The 24,740-nt window shown below is 45.8% G+C and overlaps 1 protein-coding gene across 5 annotated transcripts in view; it reads left to right on the top strand.

Moving 5' to 3' along the window:
* Nucleotides 1–24,740, top strand: part of NINL (ninein like) — a 157,482-nt gene that overhangs the window by 79,139 nt on the left and 53,603 nt on the right. For all 5 annotated transcript variants that reach the window (XM_047744205.1, XM_047744209.1, XM_047744206.1 and 2 more), the window contains 6 exons: nt 8,828–8,924; nt 13,620–13,798; nt 15,608–15,674; nt 17,279–17,469; nt 18,183–18,335; nt 21,580–21,750. In XM_047744205.1, coding sequence (XP_047600161.1) covers nt 8,828–8,924; nt 13,620–13,798; nt 15,608–15,674; nt 17,279–17,469; nt 18,183–18,335; nt 21,580–21,750 — 858 coding nt within the window. The remainder of the gene's footprint in view (nt 1–8,827; nt 8,925–13,619; nt 13,799–15,607; nt 15,675–17,278; nt 17,470–18,182; nt 18,336–21,579; nt 21,751–24,740) is intronic.

The raw sequence follows: 24,740 nt of genomic DNA on the forward strand, positions 1-24,740 counted from the left end.
TATTCAGAGGTGTCCTGTGATTTCATCTAGGCCAGATAGAAAGTACTCTATCTCTGCTACTTTTCACTAGGAAATTGAAGATCATCCAGAACGGTGATCTAGAACCTAGACCACAACTTGCTTTCCTAACAGAAATACTAAAAAGTACCTCCCACCTTGTCCCTACTGCTTAATTATGTCTAGATATTAACTTATGTCATAGAAACAGTGTTGGTGTCTTAACTTTGAAGGAAGAGGTTTTGTTTTTTTTTTTTCTGCCACAGAAATCAATGAAACTATTTTTATTATCAAATGAGAAAAAAAATCCAGCCTGCAGATGTTCCTGAATTGGCTCTTGGACAAAAACAAATGAAGAAAACCAAGGTACTGCTGGTACAGGGAGAAAGTCCAGATGAATTCTACCTCTTGTTACTTCCCAATGCCTGTCAGTAGGATAATGTTACTCCCTCTTAGGGAGCTCTGCCTCAATTAAGCTGACCACACCCATTCTCTGTTTCTTTTTACTCTACTCCTGCCTTTTGGTTTTTTGTGTTGTTGTTGTTGTTTTTAAGAACTTAAGAGTCAGGTGTATTTTTTAAAATATATTTTTTAAAGATTTTATTTATTTATTTGAGGGAGAGAGAGAGAGAGCTAGAGAGAGAAAGAGAGCACACACACACAGAGAGGGAGAGAGAGAAGCAGACTACTCATGAGCAGGGAGCCTGACTTGGGGCTCGATCCCAGGACCCCCAGGATCATGCTTAACTGACTGAGCCACCCAGGCGCCCCAGGTGTATTTTTTTTAAGGATTTACTTATTCATTTGGGGGGTGGGGCGGGCAGAGGGAGAGGGAAGGAGAGTCAAGCGGACTCTGTGCTGAGCACAGAGCTAATGCAGGGTTTGATGTCATGACCCTGAGATCAGGATCTGAGCTGAAACCAGGTGTCAGCCACTTAACTGACTGTAGCACCCAGGAGCCCCAAATCAGGTGTACTTTTAATAATGTTCAAACATCATAAAAAACATACAATGTGAAAATCAGCACTCTGGTTATTCAAGCAGTATAAACAGTGGATCTGGTTTTCTTGGTTATTTTTGATAGTTGAGAAAATTCAAAACCAAAAGAATAACTTTGGGGTTCATATTCAGATGGCAGGTTCTGCTGATTGAACAAATCACATCATTCCCGAGCCTTACCCTGCTTTGTTTTGTATGTGCAAAAGTGGTATAACATTTATTAATTTTTTTATTGACATATAATGCATTATCTGTTTCAGGGGTACAGGTCCGTGATTCATCAGTCTTACACAATACACAGAACTCACCATAATACATACCCTCCCCAGTGTCCATCACCCAGCTACCCTATCCTCCTAACCTCCTCCCCTCCAGCAACCATAGTACAACATTTAGAAACTTCACACTGGGGCCCCTGGATGGCTCAGTTGGCCAAGTGTCTGCCTTTGGCTCAGGTCATGATCCCAGGGTCCTGGGATCGAGTCCCACATCGGGCTCCCTTTTTCAGCGGGGAGTCTGCTTCTCCCTCTGCCTCTCCCCCTGGCTTGTACTCTCTCTTTCGCTTACTCTCTCTCTCTCTTTCTCAAATAAATGAATAAAATCTTTTAAAAAGAAGCATCAAATTATGATAGGAAAAAAAAAGGTTAGTATTGGAACATCAGTAAGGAGAAAAATCAAGTTGGAATTGAGATTTCTGGCCTCCCCCACATCACATGTATCCCATAAAGCAGTTCCTTTGAGTTGTAATCCTTCTGGGAGGCTGGAAGTTTTTCCACACTTTTATGGGGAGGCATGTTAGAAGGAGAGATAAGACAGTCATAAGCAAGGACAGGAGCCTGAACTTTTCTGATGAATGGTGGCACGTGGAAAAGCTCTGTGGATGTTCATCCATCTTTGTGTCTGTCCCAACTCCATTCTCTTATAGCCATGATTTCTGTTTCCAAAAAGCAAGTCAGGTGTTGGGTAAATCAAGAAATAGCTCTGCTTCCATTAGTGCTCTTGTGTCTGACCTGAAGTTGTCCCCCCTTCCCTCTCTATAACATTTCAAGAGCAGTGCCCACACCACCTGATGCCTCTAGGGGTCTGCTCCACCCCACACTTTATACCATCTCCTGTGATAGTGCTCATGATGGATTATTACTGCTGTCAGAGTTTTTATTGTTCCTCTGCCTCATCCCACAGAAAGGACATAGCTCACAGAGCCACCACTTAGGTGAAACCTTCTATAGGTGTTTTAGGGGAAGCTGGTGTCAAGCCATAAATATCCAGATAGTTGTCACCATTTTCTACAACAGAAACCAAATGGTGGAGATTTCAGTAGATTTCAGAGAAAAATCAAGAGAAATCCTTTATCCAGGAAAATTGATTGGCTTTTCAGTTCAAGTATCACACATCCAGTTTCCTTGTAGAAACTAACATATATGACATCATGTAAATGTTGGTCATTGATACTTCAGTTACCAAAATGAAGGACAATATTAATTTGAATTAAAAAGATGTTTTAATTCATTGAAATATGTTCATTTTTAATTCCTATTTCCTGTTAAAGAAACGTTATCAACGTCTGGTTTCAGGCCAGAAATTAATGTGGCCCAAGATTCCTGTGGAGTGTGGGAAATTCCCATGTGCATTTTATGTTATGTTCTCATGTTTCTTTATCAGTGGCAAGGATCTTACCTTTAGTATTTTAAATTTGGTTAGAAAGAGAATTTTACTCTCAAAAAATAATTATTTTTTAAATTGAAATATAGTTGACGTACAATGTTACAGTAGTTTTAGGTGTATACCATAGTGATTAGACAAGTATATATGTTATGCTATGCTCACCACAGGTATAACTACCATCTGTCACCATATATTACTACAATATCATCAATTATATTCTCTATGCTGTGCCTTTTATCCTCGTGAGTTACTCATTCCATGACTGGAAGCCTATATCTCCCACTTTTCTTCAACATTTTGTCCATCCCCCTACTACCTCTTCTTTGGCAATCATCAGTCAATTTGTTCTCTGTATTTATGAGTCTGTTTTTGATTTTTGTTTGTTTATTCATTTGTTTTATTTTTTAGATTCTATTTTTTAGATGACCATAAGTGAATCCTATGGCATTTGTCTTTCTGTACTTACTTCACTTAGCATAATACCCTCTGGGTCCATCCATGTTGACACAGATGACAAGATCTCATCCTTTCTTATGACTGAGCAGTATTCCTTTGTATACATATATCACATTTTCCTTATCCATTTGTCTCTTGACAGACACTTGGGCTGCTTCTGTATCTTTGCTGTTGTAAATAATACTACAATAAACATAGGGGTGCATATACTTGAAAAAAAAATTCTTAACATAGTGTTACTGATAATAATTTTAGAGTTGAAAGTGATTGCCAATCACAGCGTCTAACCTCTATTTGTGATGAGTGAGTGTGAGATTATACAGAGATGATGGTGTGTCCTTTTTGGTGAAGCACCTGAATATTGTGGGTTTGTTCTTCCCCCTTTCTTGAGCTATGTAGGAAGAAAACTCAGAAACACAAGAATAGTCAGAATAATATCAGATAGTGGCACCTGGGTGGCTCAGTTGTTTAAGTATCTGCCTTTGGCTCAGGTAATGATCCCAGGGCCCTAGGATGGAGCTCCATGGCAGGCTCCCTGCTCAGCAAGGGGTCTGTTTCTCCCTCTCCCTCGCCTTCCGCCCCTCCCCCTGCTCATGTTTTCTCTCAATATTTCTGTTTCTCTCTCAAATAAATAAAATCTTTAAGAAAAAACAATAGTATCAGGTAAAATGGCAACACACTTGGCCATCAGATCCCACTACTGTTTAGTGGTTAGAAGAAAATCAGATGATAAGTATTATCAAAGACAAAAGAAATCAAAGATTAGATCAAGTAAAGTTGTCATTTCATTTTGCTTCCATATATTGAACAAGTATTTTTTTTAAGGATTTTATTTATTTATTTGTCAGAGAGAGCACAGGCAAGAGGAGTGGCAGGCAGAGAGAGTAGCAGGCTCCCCACTGAGCAGGGAGCCCCATGAGGGACTTGATCCCAGGATCCTGGGATTATGACCTGAGCCAAAGGCAGACGCTCAACTGACTGAGCCACCCAGGCGTCCCTTCAACAGGTATTTTTGAGCACTTAATATGTGCTATGCAACATGCAGAAGCTAGGGACGTGATAATTGATGAAATATCATGTATATCTTCATATGAAATGAAATCTATGCAAGATATTCATTCTAGTATTGATTCAAATAGCCAAAGATTGGGAACAGCCTTTTAAATATGAGATTGCTTAAATAAATTCTGCTAGATCCATCTGATGAAATTTATGCAGTCCTAAAAAAGTATGAATAGGCTTCAACATTCTGGTAGTAGCAGGTTAGCACACTCAGGCCGACCTTCCAGTGAGGGCTACTGAAAAAGCTGAACAAAATCATAAAAACAAAGATCTTGAAAATGGTAAAGAGGAAATAAGTCAGTGAAGAATTACTGGTCTAAAAAATCTGTAAGTCACACACTGAGAGAGGTTCAGTCCAGCACACAAAACCCCATTATTGCTGAGAAACTGAAATTGATGTGGTCTTTGGGACCTTAGAGGACCAGGGAAATCTATGTCAAAACATAGGTTGAGGGGTGCCTGGGTGGCTCAGTCAGTTAGGTGTGTGCCTTCAGCTCAGGCCATGATCCAGGGGTCCTGGGATCCAGCCCCACATTAGGCTCCCTGCTCACAGGGAGTCTGCTTCTCCTTTTACTCCCTGGAGGAAAGGATTCTCACCCAAGGTAGAGAATCTGATAAACTAGCCCCCAGTTTAAGGAAGGATCTGAAACAGCCATTGTGCTTTTTGCTGTCTGGGTTTGTCACCTCTCAGTGGTCTAGATAAACCTCATTTAGCTAAAGGTGGTCCTGCTCAGGTGGTGCCCTGAGGCTTCTGGCAAAAGCAAACAAAAATCTTCTCTTAAGAAGTGCCAGCATTCAAGATCTGTAATTATCCCCATCTAATAATCAAATATAATAACCAGCATGCAATCAAGGATAACCAGCACACAAATAACACAGGATGAGCAAGAACCAGGAAAAACAACAGGCAACAGAGGCAGACACACAGCTTGTAAGGTAGTGGAATTACTGCAAACAAAATATAAAACAACTGTTGTGACTGTGTTAGGAGTTTTTTTTCAAAGCTTGAAAATACCTATAGGAAAGAGGGAACTCTAAGAAATGATAAATCTGAACAAAGAACTGAATAAATCTTTTTAAGGTTTTATTTATTTATTTGACAGACAGAGATCACAAGTAGGCAGAGAGGCAGGCAGAGAGAGAGAGAAGGGGGAGGAAACAGGCTTACAGAGCAGAGAGCCCGATGTGGGGCTCGATTCCAGGACTCTGGGATCACCGAATAAAACTTTTAGAATCAAATAGTGTGATGGCCAAAATCAAAACCTAATGCAAGAGTTTAACAGCTCTTTAAGCAAATTAGACACAGTCAAGGAGAGCATTCAGTAACTGGGATCATTCAGAATACAGCACGAAGATATAACAAAAGGTAAAGGTAGAATGAAGAGGTCCAACCTTCTAACATCCCTTTATTTGGAATCCCAGGAGGAAAGGAGTGAATGAGGTGGGGCATTATGTGAATATATAATAGCTAAAAAAAACCTTCCAGAACAGATTCAGGATCCCCAAAGCCCACTGAATTCCAAGTAGCATATTTACAAAGACATCTACACCTGACCATATTATTGTGAAACTGAAAGTAAACATAGAGAAATCATTGGAAAAGCAGCCAGAGATAGTTGCACAGGATCTCTGCATTTTTTCCTATAACTGCATGTGAATCTATAGTTACCTCAAAATGATAAGTTTAATAATTTTTTAAAGCTGTCAGGCAAAAATAAATGTATTTTATTTAGGTAATTATTAGGTAGATGGATGGCTGCCTTCTCAGATATAACAATACAAGCCAGAAACCAGTGGAGAGGTATTTCCAATGTGCTAATAGAAAACATCTGGCAACCTGAATTTTTTTTTTTTTTTTAAGATTTTATTTATTTATTTGACAGACAGAGATCACAAGTAGGCAGAGAGGCAGACAGATAGAGAGGGGGAAGCAGGCTCCCTGCAGAGCACAGAGCTCGATGTGGGGCTCGATCCCAGGACACTGGGACCATGACCTGAGCCGAAGGCAGAGGCTTTAACCTACTGAGCCACCCAGGTGCCCCGGCAACCTGAATTCTATACTCAGCAAAAAGATCCTTTAAGAGTAAAAGTGAGGGGCACCTTGGTGGCTCAGTGGGTTAAAGCCTCTGCGTTCGGCTCAGGTCATGATCCCAAAGTCCTGGGATCGAACCCCGCATCGGACTCTCTGCTCGGCGGGGAGCCTGCTTCCTCCTCTCTCTCTCTGCCTGCCCCTCTGCCTGCTTGTGATCTCTGTCTGTCAAATAAATAAATAAATAAAAATCTTAAAAAAAAAAAAAGAGTAAAAGTGAAAGAATGAACCCCTTAGAAGGGGAGTTCTGCTCAGTTATGAAAAGATACAGAGGCCAACACATCCAAAAAATGTTTGTTGAGTACTACTGTTTGCCGGCAGTGTCCTCACATGCTAGTTGGGGAGACAAAAATAAAGAAATACACAAATAATCCAATGTCAGGTTACAATAACATGTGTATCCCAGGCAAACAGCTACATTTAGTGCTCAGTGGCAGTAACAGAGGTTTTCTCATTCAGATTCTGTGCCAGATTTGAGAAGCATACTTGGACCTACAGCTCCACACCAGCATTTACAGGTGATATTTTGACGTGCATAAGCCCTTCTGTTGACATCTTTCTGTGTGACTTTTATTGAAGCACCCATAGAGAACAGAGCACATATCAGAAGTGCACACTCAATAACTATCCTATACTGAACACAGCTGGGTAACCAGCATTCTGAATCCCTCCCCATGTTCCTTGCAGACCCTCTGTCACTAAGGCCACCATTGTCCTAACACCAACACCACAGATTTGTTTTGCCTGTTTCTGATCTTTGTAGAATGGAAAAACACAGTACATGCTCAGTACATACTCTCTGACTTCCTTTACTCTATATTATATCTGTGAAATACAGTTCATCTTGTTAGTGTTTTTTCCATCATCATTTCATTTTTTGACTATATCATAATTTACTTACCCATTCCATTTGTGGACATCTTGGTCATTTTTACTATTTTTACTATTTTTCTAATAAATTGCTTATCTGCTTGAAAAGTCTATCGAAAGTGAAATTAAAAAAACATTTCAGACAATCAAACTAAAAAGAATTTAGCATCAGCATACTTAAGAAAAATGAAATTCTAAACCATGTACTTCAAATAGATGAAAATTATCCTAGACAGAAGGTCAGAAATACAAGAACAAATGAAAAACAAAGCGGTAAATATTTGGATAATTATTAAAATGAACATTGATTATATAAAACAAAAAATATTTTGTGGGTGTTTAAAATGGAACAAGTTCAAATATATGGCAACTCATAAGAAAGGCATGAAAGTCAGGACTCTAGTAGATGAAAGTGTTACATCGGCTTCATATTGTCATGGAAGAGGGTAAAAGTATCAACTGAAAGTAAACTTTGATAAGCTGAGGATTTGTGTTGTAACTTTTAGGATAAATGGTCAGAGAAAGGAAATAGACTATATAACTTCTAACTTAATAAAGGGAAAATGAAGTACTAAAAAAAAAAGTCAGTAAATCCTAAGAGAGAGAACCAGGGAGAAAACACAAGCAGGTCAGATTGAAAACACACAATAGAATAGTAGATTTAAATCCAAATATATCAGTAATTATATTAAATGTAAATAGATTAAATAGTTAAAAGATAAAGATAAAAAAGATTTTATAAATGACACCTGAAATATATGGATATAAAAAATTGACATTATTAAAATTTGGTGAAAAAATATATCATGTAAATACTAACCAAAAGAAAGCTAGATCTTTATGGTAAAAAAACATTACTGAAGTAAAGAGGGTTAGCATTTTATAGCAGTAAAAGATTCAGCTCACCAAGAGGATTTAAATGCACATTCTATGGCCCAGCAATCCTATTCTTCAGCACATACTCCTAAGAAGCTCCTAAAAACACATATGCAATGCAGTTCAAAGCATTTTTTAAAAAAATAACCAGCCACTGGAAACAATGGGAATATCCATCAGTAGAAGAATGGATTAATACATTTTTGCATGTTAAACAATGGAGTATTACACAGCAGAGAAAATGCACTACACATGGCTGCTTGAATTAACATTACAGAAGTAATAGAGTCTAAGAAGCCAGATATAAAAGAATATATGCATATGATTCCATTTAGATCAAATTTGAAAAGAGGTGAAACTAAACCATATTGTTCTGGGATGCATACAAATGAGGACAAGAGCAAAGATGTTAATATCATAAAAGTCAGAGTATGGGGGGCAGGGAATTTAATTAGGAAAGGAACCATGGTGGAGGAGCCTCTAAGGTACTGGTATTATTCCATTTCTTGCTGGGGTGGCAATAGCCTGGATATTTTCTTTATGTATATTAATGTTTTATGATCATCAGATCCCCCTTTTGGGTACTGTTTTCTAATCATTAAAATTGGTAATAGGGGTTTTTTGGTGATTAGTTTGTGGCTTACTTTTACTTTTCATGTTATATTTTTCTGCTTAAAATCTTAAGTGAATATTAGAGAAAATGAATGGTCTCAGAGCTAAAGGCAACACTAAGATGTTTCCATCTGAGAATAAAAACAAAATGCTAAGATCTGTTGAAAGTAGTGCTAACCTCTCTTTTCTTATATTCACCAGGTTAACTTTGAGGAATTTAAGGAAGGTTTTGTGGCAGTATTGTCATCAAGTGCTGGTGTTGGCTCCTCTGATGAAGACAGTAGTTCTTTGGAATCAAGTAAGAGGATTTCTTCCTCTTAATTCAAGTGTTGTTGTTGTTTTCATTATTTACCTGTTATCTTCTGGAGTGTGATATTCAGATTGAAGACTATAGCAGGTCTGAGAACTAAATTGTAACTCCACTCCCTTACTGCCAACCTGTGTGGACTGGGATTAGACTTTGGGTTTTTTCTTCTTTTGCTTCCTTATTTGTGCAATAGTGTTGGAAAGGAGAAGCTCTATTGTTTCCCTTTATACACAGTACTTCTGCTCACCAGATGTGTGGTAGTCTGTCCCACACCAGCAATTCTCCAACACCACGTGGGTTTCCTACATTGTAACTCAGCCCTGACGTTGCCTACCTGCCGATGGCATCAGATCCCACAGGCCAAGGGCTCAGTCCCACAAAGTGGCCGCACTTTAGTCTCAGGTCCAGTGACTGGCTCTAAATCAGAGGCTCCCACAACCCCTTCCTCAGGTTCAATTAATTTGCATGAGGAGTTCCTAGAACTCAGGAAGACAGTTTACTTACCAGATCACTAGTTTATTATAAAAGAATGTAAGTCAGGAACAGCCAGGTGGAAGAGGACACAGGGCAGGGTGTGAGGAAAGGATGCAGAGCTTCTGTGCCCTCTCCAGGCACGCCATTCTCCCCCAATCTCTATGTGTTCACCCCAGGAGCTCTCTGAACCCCATCCTGATGGGTTTTTATGCAGGCTTCATTATGTAGCCATGATGGTTCAAATCATTGGCTATTGGTGATTGAACTCCATCTCCAGCCTGTCTCCCTTCCCTGGAGGTCAGGGTTTGTAGCTTCCCTGTTTGTAGCTTCTCCCTTCCAAATGCCACTGGGTCTGCTCAGAGGTTCTCTTGTTTTCTCTCTGCTGACCTTCGGATCACATGGTTGTGTCCCTGGGCAACCAGCCCCCAACCTTAGGGGCTTTCCAGAAGTCACCTCATTAACATAAACTCAGGTTTGGTTGCTCTTGTCACTTAGGAAATTCCATGGGTTTTAGGAGCTCCGAGCCAGGGATGAGATGAAGAGCAAATATATACTCATGATAAATCAGGGTATCACAGGTGTCAAATAATATCATGTGCTGTGCTTACAGCATGGGCTGTTGACAAGATAAAGTAGATGTAGAGCAGCTGAAGTTTTGAGAATTGAAACCTTAGTGCAGACACAGGTGTATCCAGACCACGGAGGTTGGCAGAGCAGGCAGGATGCCAGCAGCCAGAGACAGACCTCACTGTGTCTTTTGTCAGACAGTAGTGTTACGTTGTGCTGGTAGGCCTAACTAGACTCCCGTTATGGGAATGGGGCTGCTGGGACAAAGATAGCCCAAGTGGAAGTGGTGTCCGGAGGGGGGTTGCCCTCTGGCTTTGGTAGTGCTCAGGAGGTGGAGGGAGGGTTTGGAGAATGGTCCATTCAGGGGCATGTAGATTGTGGGGTAAGGGTGAGAAGATGCTGACAGACATCGTTGTTAGTACCTGCTCCATCAGACTTGATACTGTGAGTGGCAGCCATGCTTCCGACCCATCTTGGCTGTCTCTGATGAGTATTGGGCAGGTGAGTGAAAGGGGGCATGGGGCACTGTGTTCGAGGTTGGAGACATGCAATTGATGATCAGATCGGGCAGGGAGCTCTTTCCCTCGGCCCCCGGCAGCCTCCTGCCATGGCGGATCCTGGGTCTGGAGAAGCTACGCGACTGGATAGCAGGGATAGCAGTGTGGGAGGGCTTGGGGCAGGGAAGAAAGAATGAGAGCTCACATTGATTGTCTTCAGTGTACCAGACTCCCTGAGGTTCTTCAGGTGAGGAACTGAGGCCTGATATGTGAAGGGATTTATTTGTTCAATATCCCACAGCTAGTAAGTGATGACCAAGACTCGAGTCACAGTTTTCCAATTGCAAGCCCCGGGCCCTTTTATATGCAGCGTAGACAGAACCCACTCCTTCCACTGCCGAAGGCTGCAGAGCACCTGGGTATAGTGCGGAAAACCCTGCCATGGGGGGAGTGGTGGGAACCATGTGTAGGACCCTCAGGGCATTCGTTGGTTGCTTTATCTGACACTTTTCTTCTCTAAGAGCTGAAGAAGACCACTGGCCTTTAGGAACACAGGTTTTGGGAATGTGTACACGGTGATGGTGTACAGGAATGGAAAGGTGTGGAGTCCCTGACACTGCAGGTCCCCTCCCGTGCTGGAGAGTGCATGGAGCTACTTTTCTTTTTTTTTTTTTTTTAAGGTTTTATTTGTTTATTTGACAGAGAGAGAGGGATCACAAGTAGGCAGAGAGGCAGGCAGAGAGAGAGAGGGAAGCAGGCCCTCTGCTGAACAGAGAGCCCGATGCAGGGCTCGATCCCAGGACCCTGGGGATCCCAGGACCCTGGGATCATGACCTGAGCCGAGGCAGAGGCTTTAACCCACTGAGCCATCCGGGCGCCCCCATGCTTGGAGCTTCTAAACATAAAACTGGATCTGTGGATGCATGCTCAGTTCCTCCAAAGAGAAAGGAACTATTCTAGGACTTGGAGGTTTTTTCCACTTATTCTCCTTTTTTGTTGTTTTCTTTGTTTTTTTCTTTTCTTTTGGATTTCAAAGGTTTTTAAAGGGTCATATGTGTGGCCTGACACTCCTTGCCTCGTGCCAGCCAAAGGTGGGGAGTATCAGAGGCACTCTGAGTTTTCTGTGCTTGGTTTCCTTAATGTACCCCAGCTTCCCACTTCCTGCCTGATAGAACTTTCCCCTCTTCCTAAACCACCTCACTGTGGAAGCTTCTTCCTCCGCCCATATTAATCAGCCTGCAGCCTCTCTCTAACCAGAAACCATGCTCAGATGCAGGAGCCTGGATTCACTGGTCCTCACTTAGCCTTTTGGCAGCTTTTTGGTGGGAGCCTTTTTCCATGTTTGTAGCTTCTCCCTTCCAAATGCCACTGGGTCTGCTCAGAGGTTCTCTTGTTTTCTTTCTGCTGACCTGGACACTTTGCCCTCCTCTTCAGCACATCACATTCCTGTTGTCCAGGGGGATTGGCATAATGTCCATGATTACCTTCAAGTACCCCAGTGAGGTGAGCAATGCTGTATTCACCCTGAGTATTGTCAGCTGCCTTAAATGTCATGCTGTCACTTCACAGTCTATCTATCCCATGTGGAGCTCGGCATCTTCCTTCCTCGACCCCAGTGTCTGTCTGCCACTGGTATCACTGTGCTTCCATGTGGCCAGGCTGTACCCAGCCCCCTCGTCTGATGCGGTCCTAAGGGCAGGGGCTGTGGCCTGGCTATTGGGGACATGGAAGAAAGGAATAGTGTGGTACTTGGCTCAAAGGAGCATGACACCTCTCAGTGAAGTGCTGCTCAGTTTTCCTGGCCTGGCCTTTCTTCACTGGACCCTATGCCTTTCTGTCCAGCCAGCCCACTCTGGTTACTTTTCTCTGAACCTGTGTCCTGTCCTGGTCGCTGCCATGATGCCCTCCCCAGTCTGTCTCCTCCCCACCCAGATTCCACACAGAGTCAGTGTTGTTTGTTCTCTGTCTGAGAGGCCCCAGCTGCTCTGTACAGAAGTGGATAGGTCAGGAGAGAAGAAGGAAATACAAGGGATTGTTAGGGTTTAAGGGATTGTCATGAATCCCAAACTAAAACCCAAGCCTGCCTCTGTGCCAGACTTCAGACCTGCAAAGTTTCAGCCTTCGGGGATGTGTGTGTGGTCCACGCCCACAGTGCCCTGATGGTCCTGCCCAGCTTGGGTCCAGAAGTGAGCAGGGTGGGAAGTGACATTCTGATCTCAAGAGCAGTATGTCGGGGCTGCCTGGGTGGCTCAGTGGGTTAAGCCTCTGCCTTCAGCTCAGGTCCTGATCTCGGGGTTCTGGGATCGAGTCCCACATCGGGCTCTCTGCTAGGCGGGGAGCCTGCTTCCTCCTCTCTCTCTCTCTCCGCTTGTGATCTCTCTCTCTGTCAAATAAATTTAAAAAAAAATAAAAAAAAAGAGCAGCATGTCACTGGATTATTGGAGGGTTTTTTCCTTTTTTTCTAATAAGCCATTAGTACTAGTCTCCTATTATATAAACAAGAAGTCTTTTTTTTTTATTTTATTTCTTTTCAGCGTAACAGTATTCATTGTTTTTGCACCACACCCAGTGCTCCATGTAATCCGTGCCCTCTCTAATACCCACCCCCTGGTTCCCCCAACCTCCCACCCCCCGCCCCTTCAAAACCCTCAGATTGTTTTTCAGAGTCCATAGTCTCAAGAAGTCTTTTCTTATTAGTAGTAGTCTTTTACTCCACAAAAAAAAGCAAAATATGCTCAGAAAACACTCAGGGATACCTGGGTAACTCAGTTGGATTAAGTGTTTGCCTTTGGCTCAGGTCACAATCCCAGGGTCTGCTTTCTGCCTCTGCCTGCCACTACCCTTGCTTGTGCACACATGGTTGCGCACTCTCTCTCTTTCAATCTTGGACAAATAAATAAATAAAATCTTTTAAAAAAGAAAAATGTAAACAGCACAGAGGGTTTAGTGTAGAAAGTCCCCGTCTCCCAGCCTGGGTGTCTCAGTTCCGTGCCTGAGGGTTAGGGAGAATCAGTTGACTGCTGTTAACTATTCTCTTTGTTCTTCCAGATGTTCTCTGTGTGCATCTGTGAGAGCAGCACTCCACATCTTGGAATGTGTTGCAGCAGTGTTTGTGGGCCCCCCACCAAACCTCCTGTTTTCTTTCCAGCGGCCTCTCGTGCTGTCCCGCCAAAGTACGTGAGTGGCTCTAAGTGGTACGGTCGCTGGAGCCGGCCCGAGCCTGAGCCAGGTGGCCCTGCAGTAGGAGCCAAATTTTTACCAGAACAGCAGGCCTGGACCCCTGGGAGAGGCCAGCTCCGCCGCTCAGCATCTTTGGAAAGTGTGGAGGTGGGTCCAGTTCCCCTTCCCTACCCCGGGTCGCCATTTCATTAGTCATGGTGACATGACTACAAGAGAATGTGAGGACAGGTGGGCATTCCTGGGCATCTCAAGTCACCGGAAACATGGGTACACATTGGGAAATGACATTTCATTCTAAAGCATCTCTGGGTCTGATTGTCTGCAGGGAAGTTCTGGCCAGCGAGTTACTCCTTTAGATATTGGGGCAGTGGAGAATTGGTGCCCAAATCACTTGTTTCTTTCCCTCCCCTGCTTACGACCACCAGCTTTCTCCCAGCACTGCAAGAAGACTGGTTATATGGTTTCATAGGAGTGAGGAAAGAAAAGGAAGATGCTCTTCTGATGCTCCTGCAAGGTTAGGAATTTGGAAGTACCAAAGTCCCACCTGCCTTGAATACTTAGAACATACCAAGGCCCACACACTTAAAATTTGGTGAAGATGTACCAGACACCTCCCGGGGCCTTCGGGGTTAATTCTAGCCCTGCCTGTCCCTGAGTTGTTCACTGCCACTGGGACCAACCCAGGAGATGGGCTGCTGAGCCCAACAGCCTTTGTGTCAGGAAATACCCATGAGCAGAGCCACAGCTTTCAAGTTAACCATGGATTCCTTAGACCTATTTTCAAGATTTCAGAAGGTTCCTGGTTCCTGCTGTCTGTGATGTATACTTTGTCTGGTGGGGCTTTATGGGGACTTATTTTTAGTAAGACAGCTCTGGGCCTCTCACATTAATTTGTTTATGTGTTCAACATTTGTTGAGGCAAACATATCTACTTTAATCCTAGAGTCCCTTTGCTCAGGGATGTTATATGCGTAGACAATACCAGCAAACCTCAGGTGTTCACTTTTTTGTCCTCTTTAATCTTTGGTCCTTAGAGTTGGAGGTCTGAGGCGTCAGCTCTATCTCCATTGTACCATTCTGCTTGGTAAAACCATCTTGGATCCCTGGAATTAGAACACGGGAAAATCTTGTTTTTAAGGTTGTTGGTTGGGCTGAATGCATTAGAAAAATTCCACTCTCATTTCAGTGCTGGCTCTGAGGGGTGCTGAGTCTTGGTCAACTTGGCATTCCTTCCAGGATCAGTCATGGGAAACACAGCACCTGTCAAAAGCAGACTTTGACTTTTAGTTGGCTGACTTGGCCACAATAACGAGGTTTTCACTTGAGTCAAGTGTTTCTTGGTGGCCTGCACTCTGCATGGTGCAGCTTGCAAAGGGCCCTGAGGTGTCAGGTGTTTGCTACACATCATGCTGTCCCTGGAGCTCTTGGAGAGACAGAGAAAGCCACTCTCCTTCCAACTGTTGGCTGAACTGATAAGGATGATAAGGGATGGGGTGCGGAGAGGTGAGGACCATTAAGCTTATGTCAAGATGATGTGGTGTGATGGCAGGTTGACCATGCCCCATAGCCACTCCTCTCCAGTGCTAGTGCCAGTGCCACAAGGACCTGTTGATTGGGAAGCATTTTCTCTCCTTTTAGGGTACAAGTGCCTGATTATGTTTTTAGTGTGAACTACTGATTTTTGGTTTATGTTGAGGAACTTCCTGTATCCCTGTGTCTACACTGTAGCACTTAGTCTGTGAGAGGGAGCTGCTCTGTGTCGGCGCCTCTCGGCCTGGGTGCAGAGCCCTCCTGCAGGTGTGGGCTTTCCCTCGAGGAGCTATATCTCACCAGCTTGTTGTTCCTCTTCCTCAGTCCCTTCCCCACCCCAGAACATACCTTTCTGTCTGTTCCTGGATCTCTGGCCACTGCCGCATACTCTGGGGAATTTATATCTTTTTCTTTTCATTTTCACAGAGTCTCAAGTCAGACGAAGAAGCTGAAAGTGCTAAAGAACCTCAGAATGAGTTGTTTGAAGCACGAGGTAAAGCCACAGCTTCATGGTTGGTGCTGCCTCCATTTGACCAGTGCTTTGAAGTTCAAGGAACTAGGTCATTAGGCAGTGAGCCACCCATGTGTAATTTCCTGGGAAGCATGCAGAGTGGGTGGTGTCCCTGGGGAGCCCCCTATTCCAGAGGTAGTCCCAGCTGGGAGGTGGTCACTTGATCCTCAGCATCCCCTGGGGACAGACCCTTAGAGGCCGCTGGCTCAATGAGCATTATGTCCTGCCCTGTCTCATAGTCTGTGAGGACCTGTGTGACCCCAGCTGGCAGCCATGGACTTCGGGTGGTCTCAGGCCTGTTGTACTGCCTTCTTGATGTGTCAGGCCTCGGCAGATCCTCTTCCTAACTGTGTGCAAGCAGTCTTGGCAGCTGTCAGCGGCCCTGTCTGTGCTCCAGAAGAAATGTCAGACATAATCCTGGTCCTTGGGAGCCTTGCAGGAATAACCAGAAGGCAGCAGCAGTGTACCCACATGTGGGTCTGTGGATGCCCTGAGCATGTCACAGGGCAGAAAGTACAGAAACTTGATTCAAAGGGAGAGACCTGAATTGCCCTTGAATTTCTGTTGGATTAAAAATCAGCAGCTGGAACCAAGCATGCTCTAGATTGTGGTCCTTAAGGACAAGGGCCACTGATCGTTGTTTACTTTGGTGGATGTCTGAGGGACTGACCTGAGCACCCATCTATGCTGCTGGACGAAGCACATAGATCAGGAAGAGCAGCCAGGCCACCACATCTTAACTTCCTTGGCCTCGAAGTATAAATTTAGGGCAGGAGAGGAAGGACTGGCTGGGAATGTTGTACATGGTGGGATTTGGGGTCTTCACCCGCAGGCTCCTCCTAGCCTTGAGCAGGAACCTTTGCACTGGATTAGAGCTGACAATAGTGCATGAAACTCATATCAGACCTCAGAGGATTGATTTACCTCCTCCACCATTCCTGAGGAAAAAACCCTAGTATCAGAGGTGCTTTTAGAAATTTCAGACTCTTTAAGCTAGAAGGGATCTCAAAGAAGGCATTTTCCTCAGCCTGGCACAGTGCTGTTCGTGAGCACACAGGCCAGTATGGACTTGCCGTGGAGGGGATGTCTGGCTTGAAACAAGGCTCATCCATGGATGGCTTCTCATGGGCATGCCCACGTCTGTGTTCTTCCACAAGTTGTCTCTCTGGCAAAGCTCAGAAACATAAGTTTCTCGAAATTGTTTTTTAAATAACTTGTCTAGTTTTTTGGGTTTTATTTTTATGTGTGTTTTTTGGGGTTTTTTTGTTTTTTTTTTCTTTTTGATAAATACAAATAATACAGCCTTCTTTTATGTGCTTTCAGTTGTCTGAATTCTGACTTAGGAGGTTCCCTTCAGAAAAAGCTTTCCCCACATGGACCACAACGTTCCCACCACTGACATTTTATTATGCAAATCTGCAAACACAGAAACGAACAGCCATGTACCCATCACCTTTGACGCTTTGCTACTTGAGTGTCCATTTGCCTGTCCCTCTGGTTTCAGAGTACATTGCCAGCATTGGTGTGTTCCCTCCAGGTGCTTCCACCTAAAGCATAGGGTTTACCTGTCACTCTCCCTGCTTCAGGTCAGCTGCCAGCTTGGGGTTCTGAGGTCTTTGGGTGTCTCCAGAAGCCCTGCAGCCCCTCCTTGGACACCCCTGAGAGCCGGGTCCGGGGCATCTGGGAAGAGCTGGGTGTTGGCAGTAGTGGCCACCTCAATGAGCAAGAGCTGGCCATCGTCTGTGAAAGCATCGGGCTCCAGGGACTGGAGAAGGAGGTGAGAGGGGCCAAGGCAGACCACACTGGAGGACGGGCTCTTTGCGATGGTCAGATTGATGTTGGGTCTGGGGAGTCCCTTCACTCTCCAGACACTGATGTGGTTGTACTACTTTCTGGTCAGAAGTCTTCTGATAACTCCCAGTGCTGCTGCTGAGGTCTGAACCCACACAGGTCACAAGTGGCCTGCCTCACTGACATCTGAGCATCTTCACTCCTGACCCTTCCTCTGCCTAGAGTACACTAACCCCTTCTTGCATTGCTCAGGTCTACCATCCAGCCCACATATCATGCCCTCCGAAGCAGGCTGTGCTCCCCAGGGGCTGAATTCACCCCTCCTTCCTTCTGCAGGGGTGGGCAATGGTGATGGGGAAGCTCCCCCTTGGTAAAATTCTTCTTAGCTCTGCTGTCCTTGGTAGTTCCTGAACTGCTGGGGGCCCAGGGCACCTTCCATATGTATGTCTTCTTACCATCCAGTGAGTTCCTGGCATGGTAGACTCTGAATGGATATTTGTGGAATTAGGAAGTGCAGGTGGCATCCATTCACAGCAGGGTGGAAAGTGACCCGGTGTGGAGATGTCACAGGCCAGAGTCAAGGGAGGTCAGAGTGTCCCAGACAGTTTGAATTTGGTAAGGATGAGCAGACTGCCCAGCTTGGGGAGGGAAGGCCTGGGTGGTGGTGGCCTCAGCACTGGTGTGGTTTCTTTTGTCTAGGAACTGGAGGATCTATTTAACAAACTGGATCAAGACGGAGACGGCAGAGTGAGTCTTGAGGAATTCCAGCTTGGCCTGTTCAATCATGGGCCCACTTCACTTCCAGAATCTTCCACTCCTGTCAAACCGAGCATGTCCTGGTCTCATTACCAGGTAAAATGGGATGATTAAGCCTTGAACCACAGCAATAAGTGCTGTCGCTCTCTGGCCTTCAGCATCTTCGCAGACCTGGGAGTTGGTGGGGGTGTGTACACGTACGTGTGTCAGTGGGAGGCCATGTGACCTAGATTCTAGAACCACACAGGTCTTGTGGCTGATCTGGCATTGCCCCTCCCTAGCTGTGTGTCCCTGTTTGAGTTACTTGCCTTCTCTGAGCCACAGGCTCTTCATATGTAAAATGGGTGCCTCATAAGTATTCAATGAGGTTTACCTGGCAGCCTCCCTTGGTTGTGGGATAGGCTGCCTTCCAGTAGGAGAGCTCCTTCTCTCCTCCCTGTTGTGGTGCAGTGAGAGGATTCCATACCTTCCCTAGGAGTAGTTCCCCTGGTACTCCTTACCCTGTGCTCTCCCTGTCCTATATTCCTAAATTTTCTCTCTCATACAAATACCAGGTTGCTGCAGATAGAGGAGAGCAGATTTGGGGCAGTTATTTAAATTTGATCTCAGGACACCTGGGTGGCTCAGTCGGTGAAACATCTACTTTCGACTTAGATCATGATCCCGGAGTCCTGGGATCAGAGTCCCGCATCCGGCTCCCTGCTCAGTGGGGAGTCGGCTTCTCCCTCTGCCTGCCACTCCCCCTGCTTGTGCTCTCAATCTCTGTCTTTTCTTTCTCTGTTAAATAAATAAGTAAATTCCTTAAAAATTTTAATAATAAATAAATGAGTTCATTGTGATCTCGTTTGGTGACTGTTGGCTTAGCATTTGGTTTTTCTCCATCCCAGCACAGGAAAACCTCCCTCTTCCATCACAGAGCATGGTTCTCTGAAGAGGCTTGCTGATGTGGCTGATCCCATAGTTTGTGGGCAGTGGTGCAGGACCAGTGACATTGTTTCTGCTAGGCTGGGTAATCTGAGAGTCCAGCTTCTGAATCTGAACCTGATGAGAATGGACAGAGAAGAAACTAAGAGCATTAAAGGAAGGTGTCAGGCCATGTAAGGTCAGAGGCCACAATGAAGTCCCACCAGCTTGTGCCTGGTGCCAGTGGAAGGAGGGTGCTTCCTCTGTGGTGGAGCTGTCCCTGTTCCTGTGTCCCAATGAGGAGGCACAGCTGGCCAGGGCTCTGAGCTGTGGGGCGCAGGTCTGAGGCCAGGCAGGACCCACCTCTAGTCAGAGGCAGGGCCCAAGGAACACCTGACTGCCCAAGAAGTGCCCTGAGCCCACATGGCTGTGGGTGGAGGGTTTATTGCGTCCTGTGTATGTGGGCTCTGGGGTGGCATGGTGCTGCTGGGCCTCCGGTATGCAGCCCAGCCCCCACCTTCTCCTGTTAGACACACCTGTCCTCAAGCTCACAGGCCTCACCAAGGAAACAGGTGGGAGGGAGATAAGGGTGGTCGGGGTGCATTCGGGCATCTGAGCTTCTCCACATGGCCATGGCCACGTTCTAAGCCATTCTTGAGCTTCTCGCTCCCCTGGGTCAAACGCTTGCTTTATAGGGCTGTAAAGTACCTAGCACAAGTTAGTGAGCACCAGTTCATGAGAAAGTGTTTCTGGAGAGGTAGGAATACAACTGAGAACAGATGAGGGTGTGTGGGTCTGGGAGCACTTGCTGAGGACTGAGTGTGGGGAGGGGGCGTGGTGGGCTAGGAGGGGCTGTCAGAGCAGAGCCCTAGGAAGCACAACCATGGAAGTGTTGGGGGACAGTGTTTTAGGCAATGAGACAAACTTGGAATGTTTGGGAATAGCAAGAGACTCCTGTGAGGGAGGTTGAAAGGAAGCCAGCAAGGAGGGGAGCCCTTGGAGTGTGGTGGAAGCCCTGGTGGCCAGAAAGAAGGGGCAGCTGCTCCTCATTCCTGTGGCCTCAGACAGCAAATGCTTGTTCTGCCTGGTAGAAAACAATCCTCTTTTTTTTTTTTTTTTTTTTTTTTTTAAGTTTTCTTTCTTTCTTCTTCTTCTTCTTCTTTTTTTTTTTTCATTTATTTGAGAGAGCAAGAGAGAGCCTGAATGGTGGGGAGGTGAAAAGGAAGAAAGGGGGTGGAGAGCAGACTCTCCGCTGAGCAAGTATCCAGATGCACTGCAGGATGCTGCAATCATGTCCTGAGCCAAAGGCAGATGCTTAACCAGCTGAGCCACCCAAGCGCCCCAGCAGAAAATAACCCTGCTTGACGACGGATTCTTATAGCCCCGTAACCATAAGAGATCAGTTTTCTGGCCAAGAGATTTTTTTCCCCTTCTTCTTAAAACTCCCCAGTTCTGAGGCTCCTGGGTGGCTCAGTCGGTTGAGCATCCAACTCTTGATTTTTGGCTCAGGTCTGGATCTCAGGGTCGTGAGATCCTCATCCTCCATCCTCAGCAGGGAGTCGGCTTGTCCCTCTGCCCCTCCCCCCTGCTCACACTGTCTCTCTCTCTAATAAATAAATAAATATTAAAAAAAAAAAACAAAGCCCAGGGGCACCTGGGTGGCTCAGTGGGTTAAAGCCTCTGCCTTCGGCTCAGGTCATGGTCCCAGTGTCCTGGGATCGAGCCCCACATCGGGCTCTGTGCTCTGCAGGGAGCCTGCTTCCACCTCTCTCTCTATCTGTCTGCCTCTCTGCCTACTTGTGATTTCTGTCTGTCAAATAAGTAAATAAAATCTTAAAAAAAAAAAAAAAAAAAAGCCCAAACTCCCCAGTTCTGTCAGCTGTGAGATGTGTTTCTGAGGCCTGGGGAAATGTGTGACTTTGGGTCATTCCACCTCCTCTTTTCAAGCACATCTCGGGTTTCTTTCCATAGGCTGGATTTTCTAGCATTGGCAGGTGCCATCTCCGCCATCTCCGGCTCTCCCGTTGAGAGGCCAGGTGCTCACCATTACTGCATCGGGGAGAGAGGTTAAAACTGCTTCATGTCTCCCACCAAGCAGCTTGTGCTGACTGGTCAGGCCACAAGGGCCCTAGGATGCGTTTCCTGGGCAAGACCTCTGGTGGACGGTAGGAAAGCAGGCATCAGGGTCCTTGCAAAGGCAGTGGGCTGGGTGTCCAGAGCCCTGGGTTCAAATATCCAAGTTGTTGCCCAGAGAGCCATGCAGTCTTGGGCACACTGTGTGATGGTGCCTTGTCTCTGTTCCCTAGTCACTGTGTGAGTGGTTCTTACTGGGCCTAAACAAGACAGCGAAGGGCTGAGCATAGGCTGCTGAGGTTGGAAAATCCTAAAAATGGACAGGAGGCCGAAGTGCTGACGGGTCCCTTTGCTTTCCCTGCAGGTCCTGGAGGAGAGTGGCTGCCCGACTGCCACAACGTCGTCCCTTGTGTCTGTGTGCTCAGGCCTGCATCTCTTGTGCAGCATTGATGACGGCACTGGCTTTGCGGGTCCCGAGCAGCTCATCGCCCTGTGGGCCCAGGAGGGAATTCCGAATGGCAGGGAGATCTTGCAGGTCTGGAACTGGTCTCTTCAGAGCTGCCCCCGGGAGAACATCCGGGGGGACCTTGGGGCCCTCTGCACACAGAGGAGGCCGGACAGAGTATCCCAGACACATAGGCCCTTAACTCTCTGCAGAGAACCCCATGTAGGAAAGGCCTGTTGGAATCACTTTCTTCTGTATTTTTTGCTATTAAAATATAGGAGATTTTGGGATGCCTGGGTGGCCTAGTCGGTTAAGTGTCTGCCTTCGGGTGGGGTCATGATCCCAGGGTCCTGGGATTGAGTCCTGCCTCGGGATCTCTACTTGGTGGGAAGCCTGCTTCTCTGTCAGCGGCTCCCTCTGCTTGTGCGTGTGCTCTCTCTCTCTCTTTCTCTGACAAATAAGTGAAAATCTTTAAAATATAGGAGATTTTTGGGCGCCTGGGTGGCTCAGTGGGTTGAGCCGCTGCCTTCGGCTCAGGTCATGATCTCGGAGTCCTGGGATCGAGTCCCGAATCGGGCTCTCTGCTCAGCGGGGAGCCTGCTTCCTCCTGTCTCTCTGCCTGCCTCTCTGCCTGCTTGTGATCTCTCTCTGTCAAATAAATAAATAAAATCTTTAAAAAAAAATAAATAAATAAAAATAAAATATAGGAGATTTTTAATTTAAAAAGATAATAAATAAGCAGAAAAACAACAGTCTGAAACAAATCCATTTGAAAATAGGTTTTAGTATACTGACATTCCCTTCAGTGCATTGTTAACCTTAGAGATGTTCTGCTTGCCTGGATGAGGGAGTCAGTCCCAGACAAGGGAAGGAAATTTCCTTCCTTGTGGTAGAGACTCTTACTGGATGTCACAGTCCCAGTAATCTGAGTGTTTCCATTTGTTGAGGACAAGCTCTGTAGTGAACCTGAATTCTGTCAGAGCTGCCTGCCAGCCTGGGCAAGCTCTTCTCCCCACAGACCCCAGCTTGCCCAGACCCTCCCTCCACTGGGTGGGGCATGGAGAGGTGTGCTGCCTGGCTGTCCTCAGCGGAGGCCAGTCTGACTTCCCCCAGGAGCTTAGGGCCAGACCCTTGGGGTTTGGAAGGAGCCTGCTCTGGGAGCAGGACAAGGGTGAGGGAAGAACACACTGTGTGGAAGTGTATTGGTAAGCTAGACTGATGATCTTCATTTCTGAATTTGTTGTTAAAAAAAAAAAAAAGTGTCAACTGTAGAGAAAATTTAAAGAAAAATAGTAAAGCCTGATCCCCTTTGCTCCCACTCTGCAGGAGGAGCAACCTAACAGCTTAATGGGAGTACTATAGAGCCCTTCCCCAACACAGAGAAGAAATATGTATTTTAGATATTCCAGCTTTAAAATTTTTTTTGCAAAATCTGTATACCATATACTTGTTAATTTATGTTACCTTTTCTCTATTGTTGTACATGTAGATTTTTTTTCTGTTTTAAATCTTGGCATTTAAAATGTATATGTATCTTCCTGTTTCTATGCTGGTATTTCTTTGTAGGCCAGATTCCTGAAGCTATGAGTTTTAACTCTTGATTGGTTTCATCAGATTACCTCTCAAAATGTCCCTATTAACACAAACTAACACTACATGGAGGAATCGAGCAACAGCCTCTAAGACAGGCCTCCTGACACCTTGAGCCAGTCCCTCCTGGACCTCAACTCAGCCATTGCTGAATGTGACCACCCAGCAGCCTGGGTGGAGCCTGAACAGCCAGGACAGGCCTGGGCGCCTGGCCCTTGGAACTGTTCTGAGAGCCACAGGCCAAGCCCACATCACCAGATTGGCCGCTAGGGAGGGTAGAGAGCAAAGGAATTCATGGTTTGGGGATTCTCCCTGAAACTATGTTCTGATTCCCTGTCATTTGGAGGTGGGTCAGCTGCCATCATAACCTGACAGATGGTGAATCTCAAATTTGCCTCTGACATTTCATAACTTAACATTTTTGTTGCTTTCCTGCTATCACAGAGTAAGTATTTCCAGTTCTTTAGCAATTTATAATTTACCAGGTGCATTCTGAGTTTGCTTTCATTATGTTGAAAGGCTACGATGTTTACTGAACTCTCAGCACTTGGCACCAAGCAAGGACCTGTGAAGTTTGTGATGTTATTTACTCCTCATGCAGCCTGGAAGGTGTTTCTGTCTCATGTGACAGATGGGGTGGCTGCCTGTGCACCAGTAAGTGGGACAGGTGGTCCAGGTCCTGGCATGCCGAGTCAGGCCCCTTCCTGCCCGCAGCACTCTCAGAAACTGCTTACCTGTGACGTTGGTGGTCAAGACCACAGGCTGCTGCCCAAGGAAGCACCCAGCTGAGTGAGCCCTCAGCCTGGACTTGTTGGTGTCATGTACCCAGCTTCTCAAGACGCCTGGCCATTTCAGGGCACTTCCTGGCCAGGACCTCAGGGATGCTCTGTGAGGAGGCCTGGGATTGGTTATCTGTCCCTCCTCAACAAATCACCATTGAATTATACCTTCACACACGATGACTGTTCTTATACAGAACAGCTTCTGTGGGTCAGGAATTTGGGAATTAGTGGGTAGTTCTAGCCCAGGGTCTCCCCTGAGGTTGGTCAGAGGCCTTGTGAGAGCCTGACTGGGGCCGAGCTGCTTCTTCCAAGTTGGCAGATTGATGCTTGCTGTAGGTGGGAGGGCCTCCTTTCTTGCACAGGGCCCCTTCCTCTGACTGCTTGAGCGTCCTCACACCTGGGCAGCAGCTTCCCTGGAGCACCATCTCAGAGAGGGCGGGGAGGAGGCAATGTGTCTGCCACACCCCAGCCTTAGAAGCTGTATGCTGTCACCTCCTCAGTACCCTGTGGGTCACCTGGGCTGGCCCTGCTCGGTGTGGAAGGGGAGGACCTGGGAGTGGATACCAGAAGGCGAGGGGCACGGGGCTGTCTTGGAGACCGGTTTCTACCCATCCCTTGTGGGTTTTGATGACTCCTTTCTCCTTGACCAGGAAGCTGCTGCTGTGACCTGTCATGTTTTTGCCTTCTGTCATTTCTCTTCAGAAGTGC

The sequence above is a fragment of the Lutra lutra genome, chromosome 9, assembly GCF_902655055.1.
Source record: "Lutra lutra chromosome 9, mLutLut1.2, whole genome shotgun sequence".
Taxonomy (NCBI): Eukaryota; Metazoa; Chordata; class Mammalia; order Carnivora; family Mustelidae; genus Lutra; species Lutra lutra.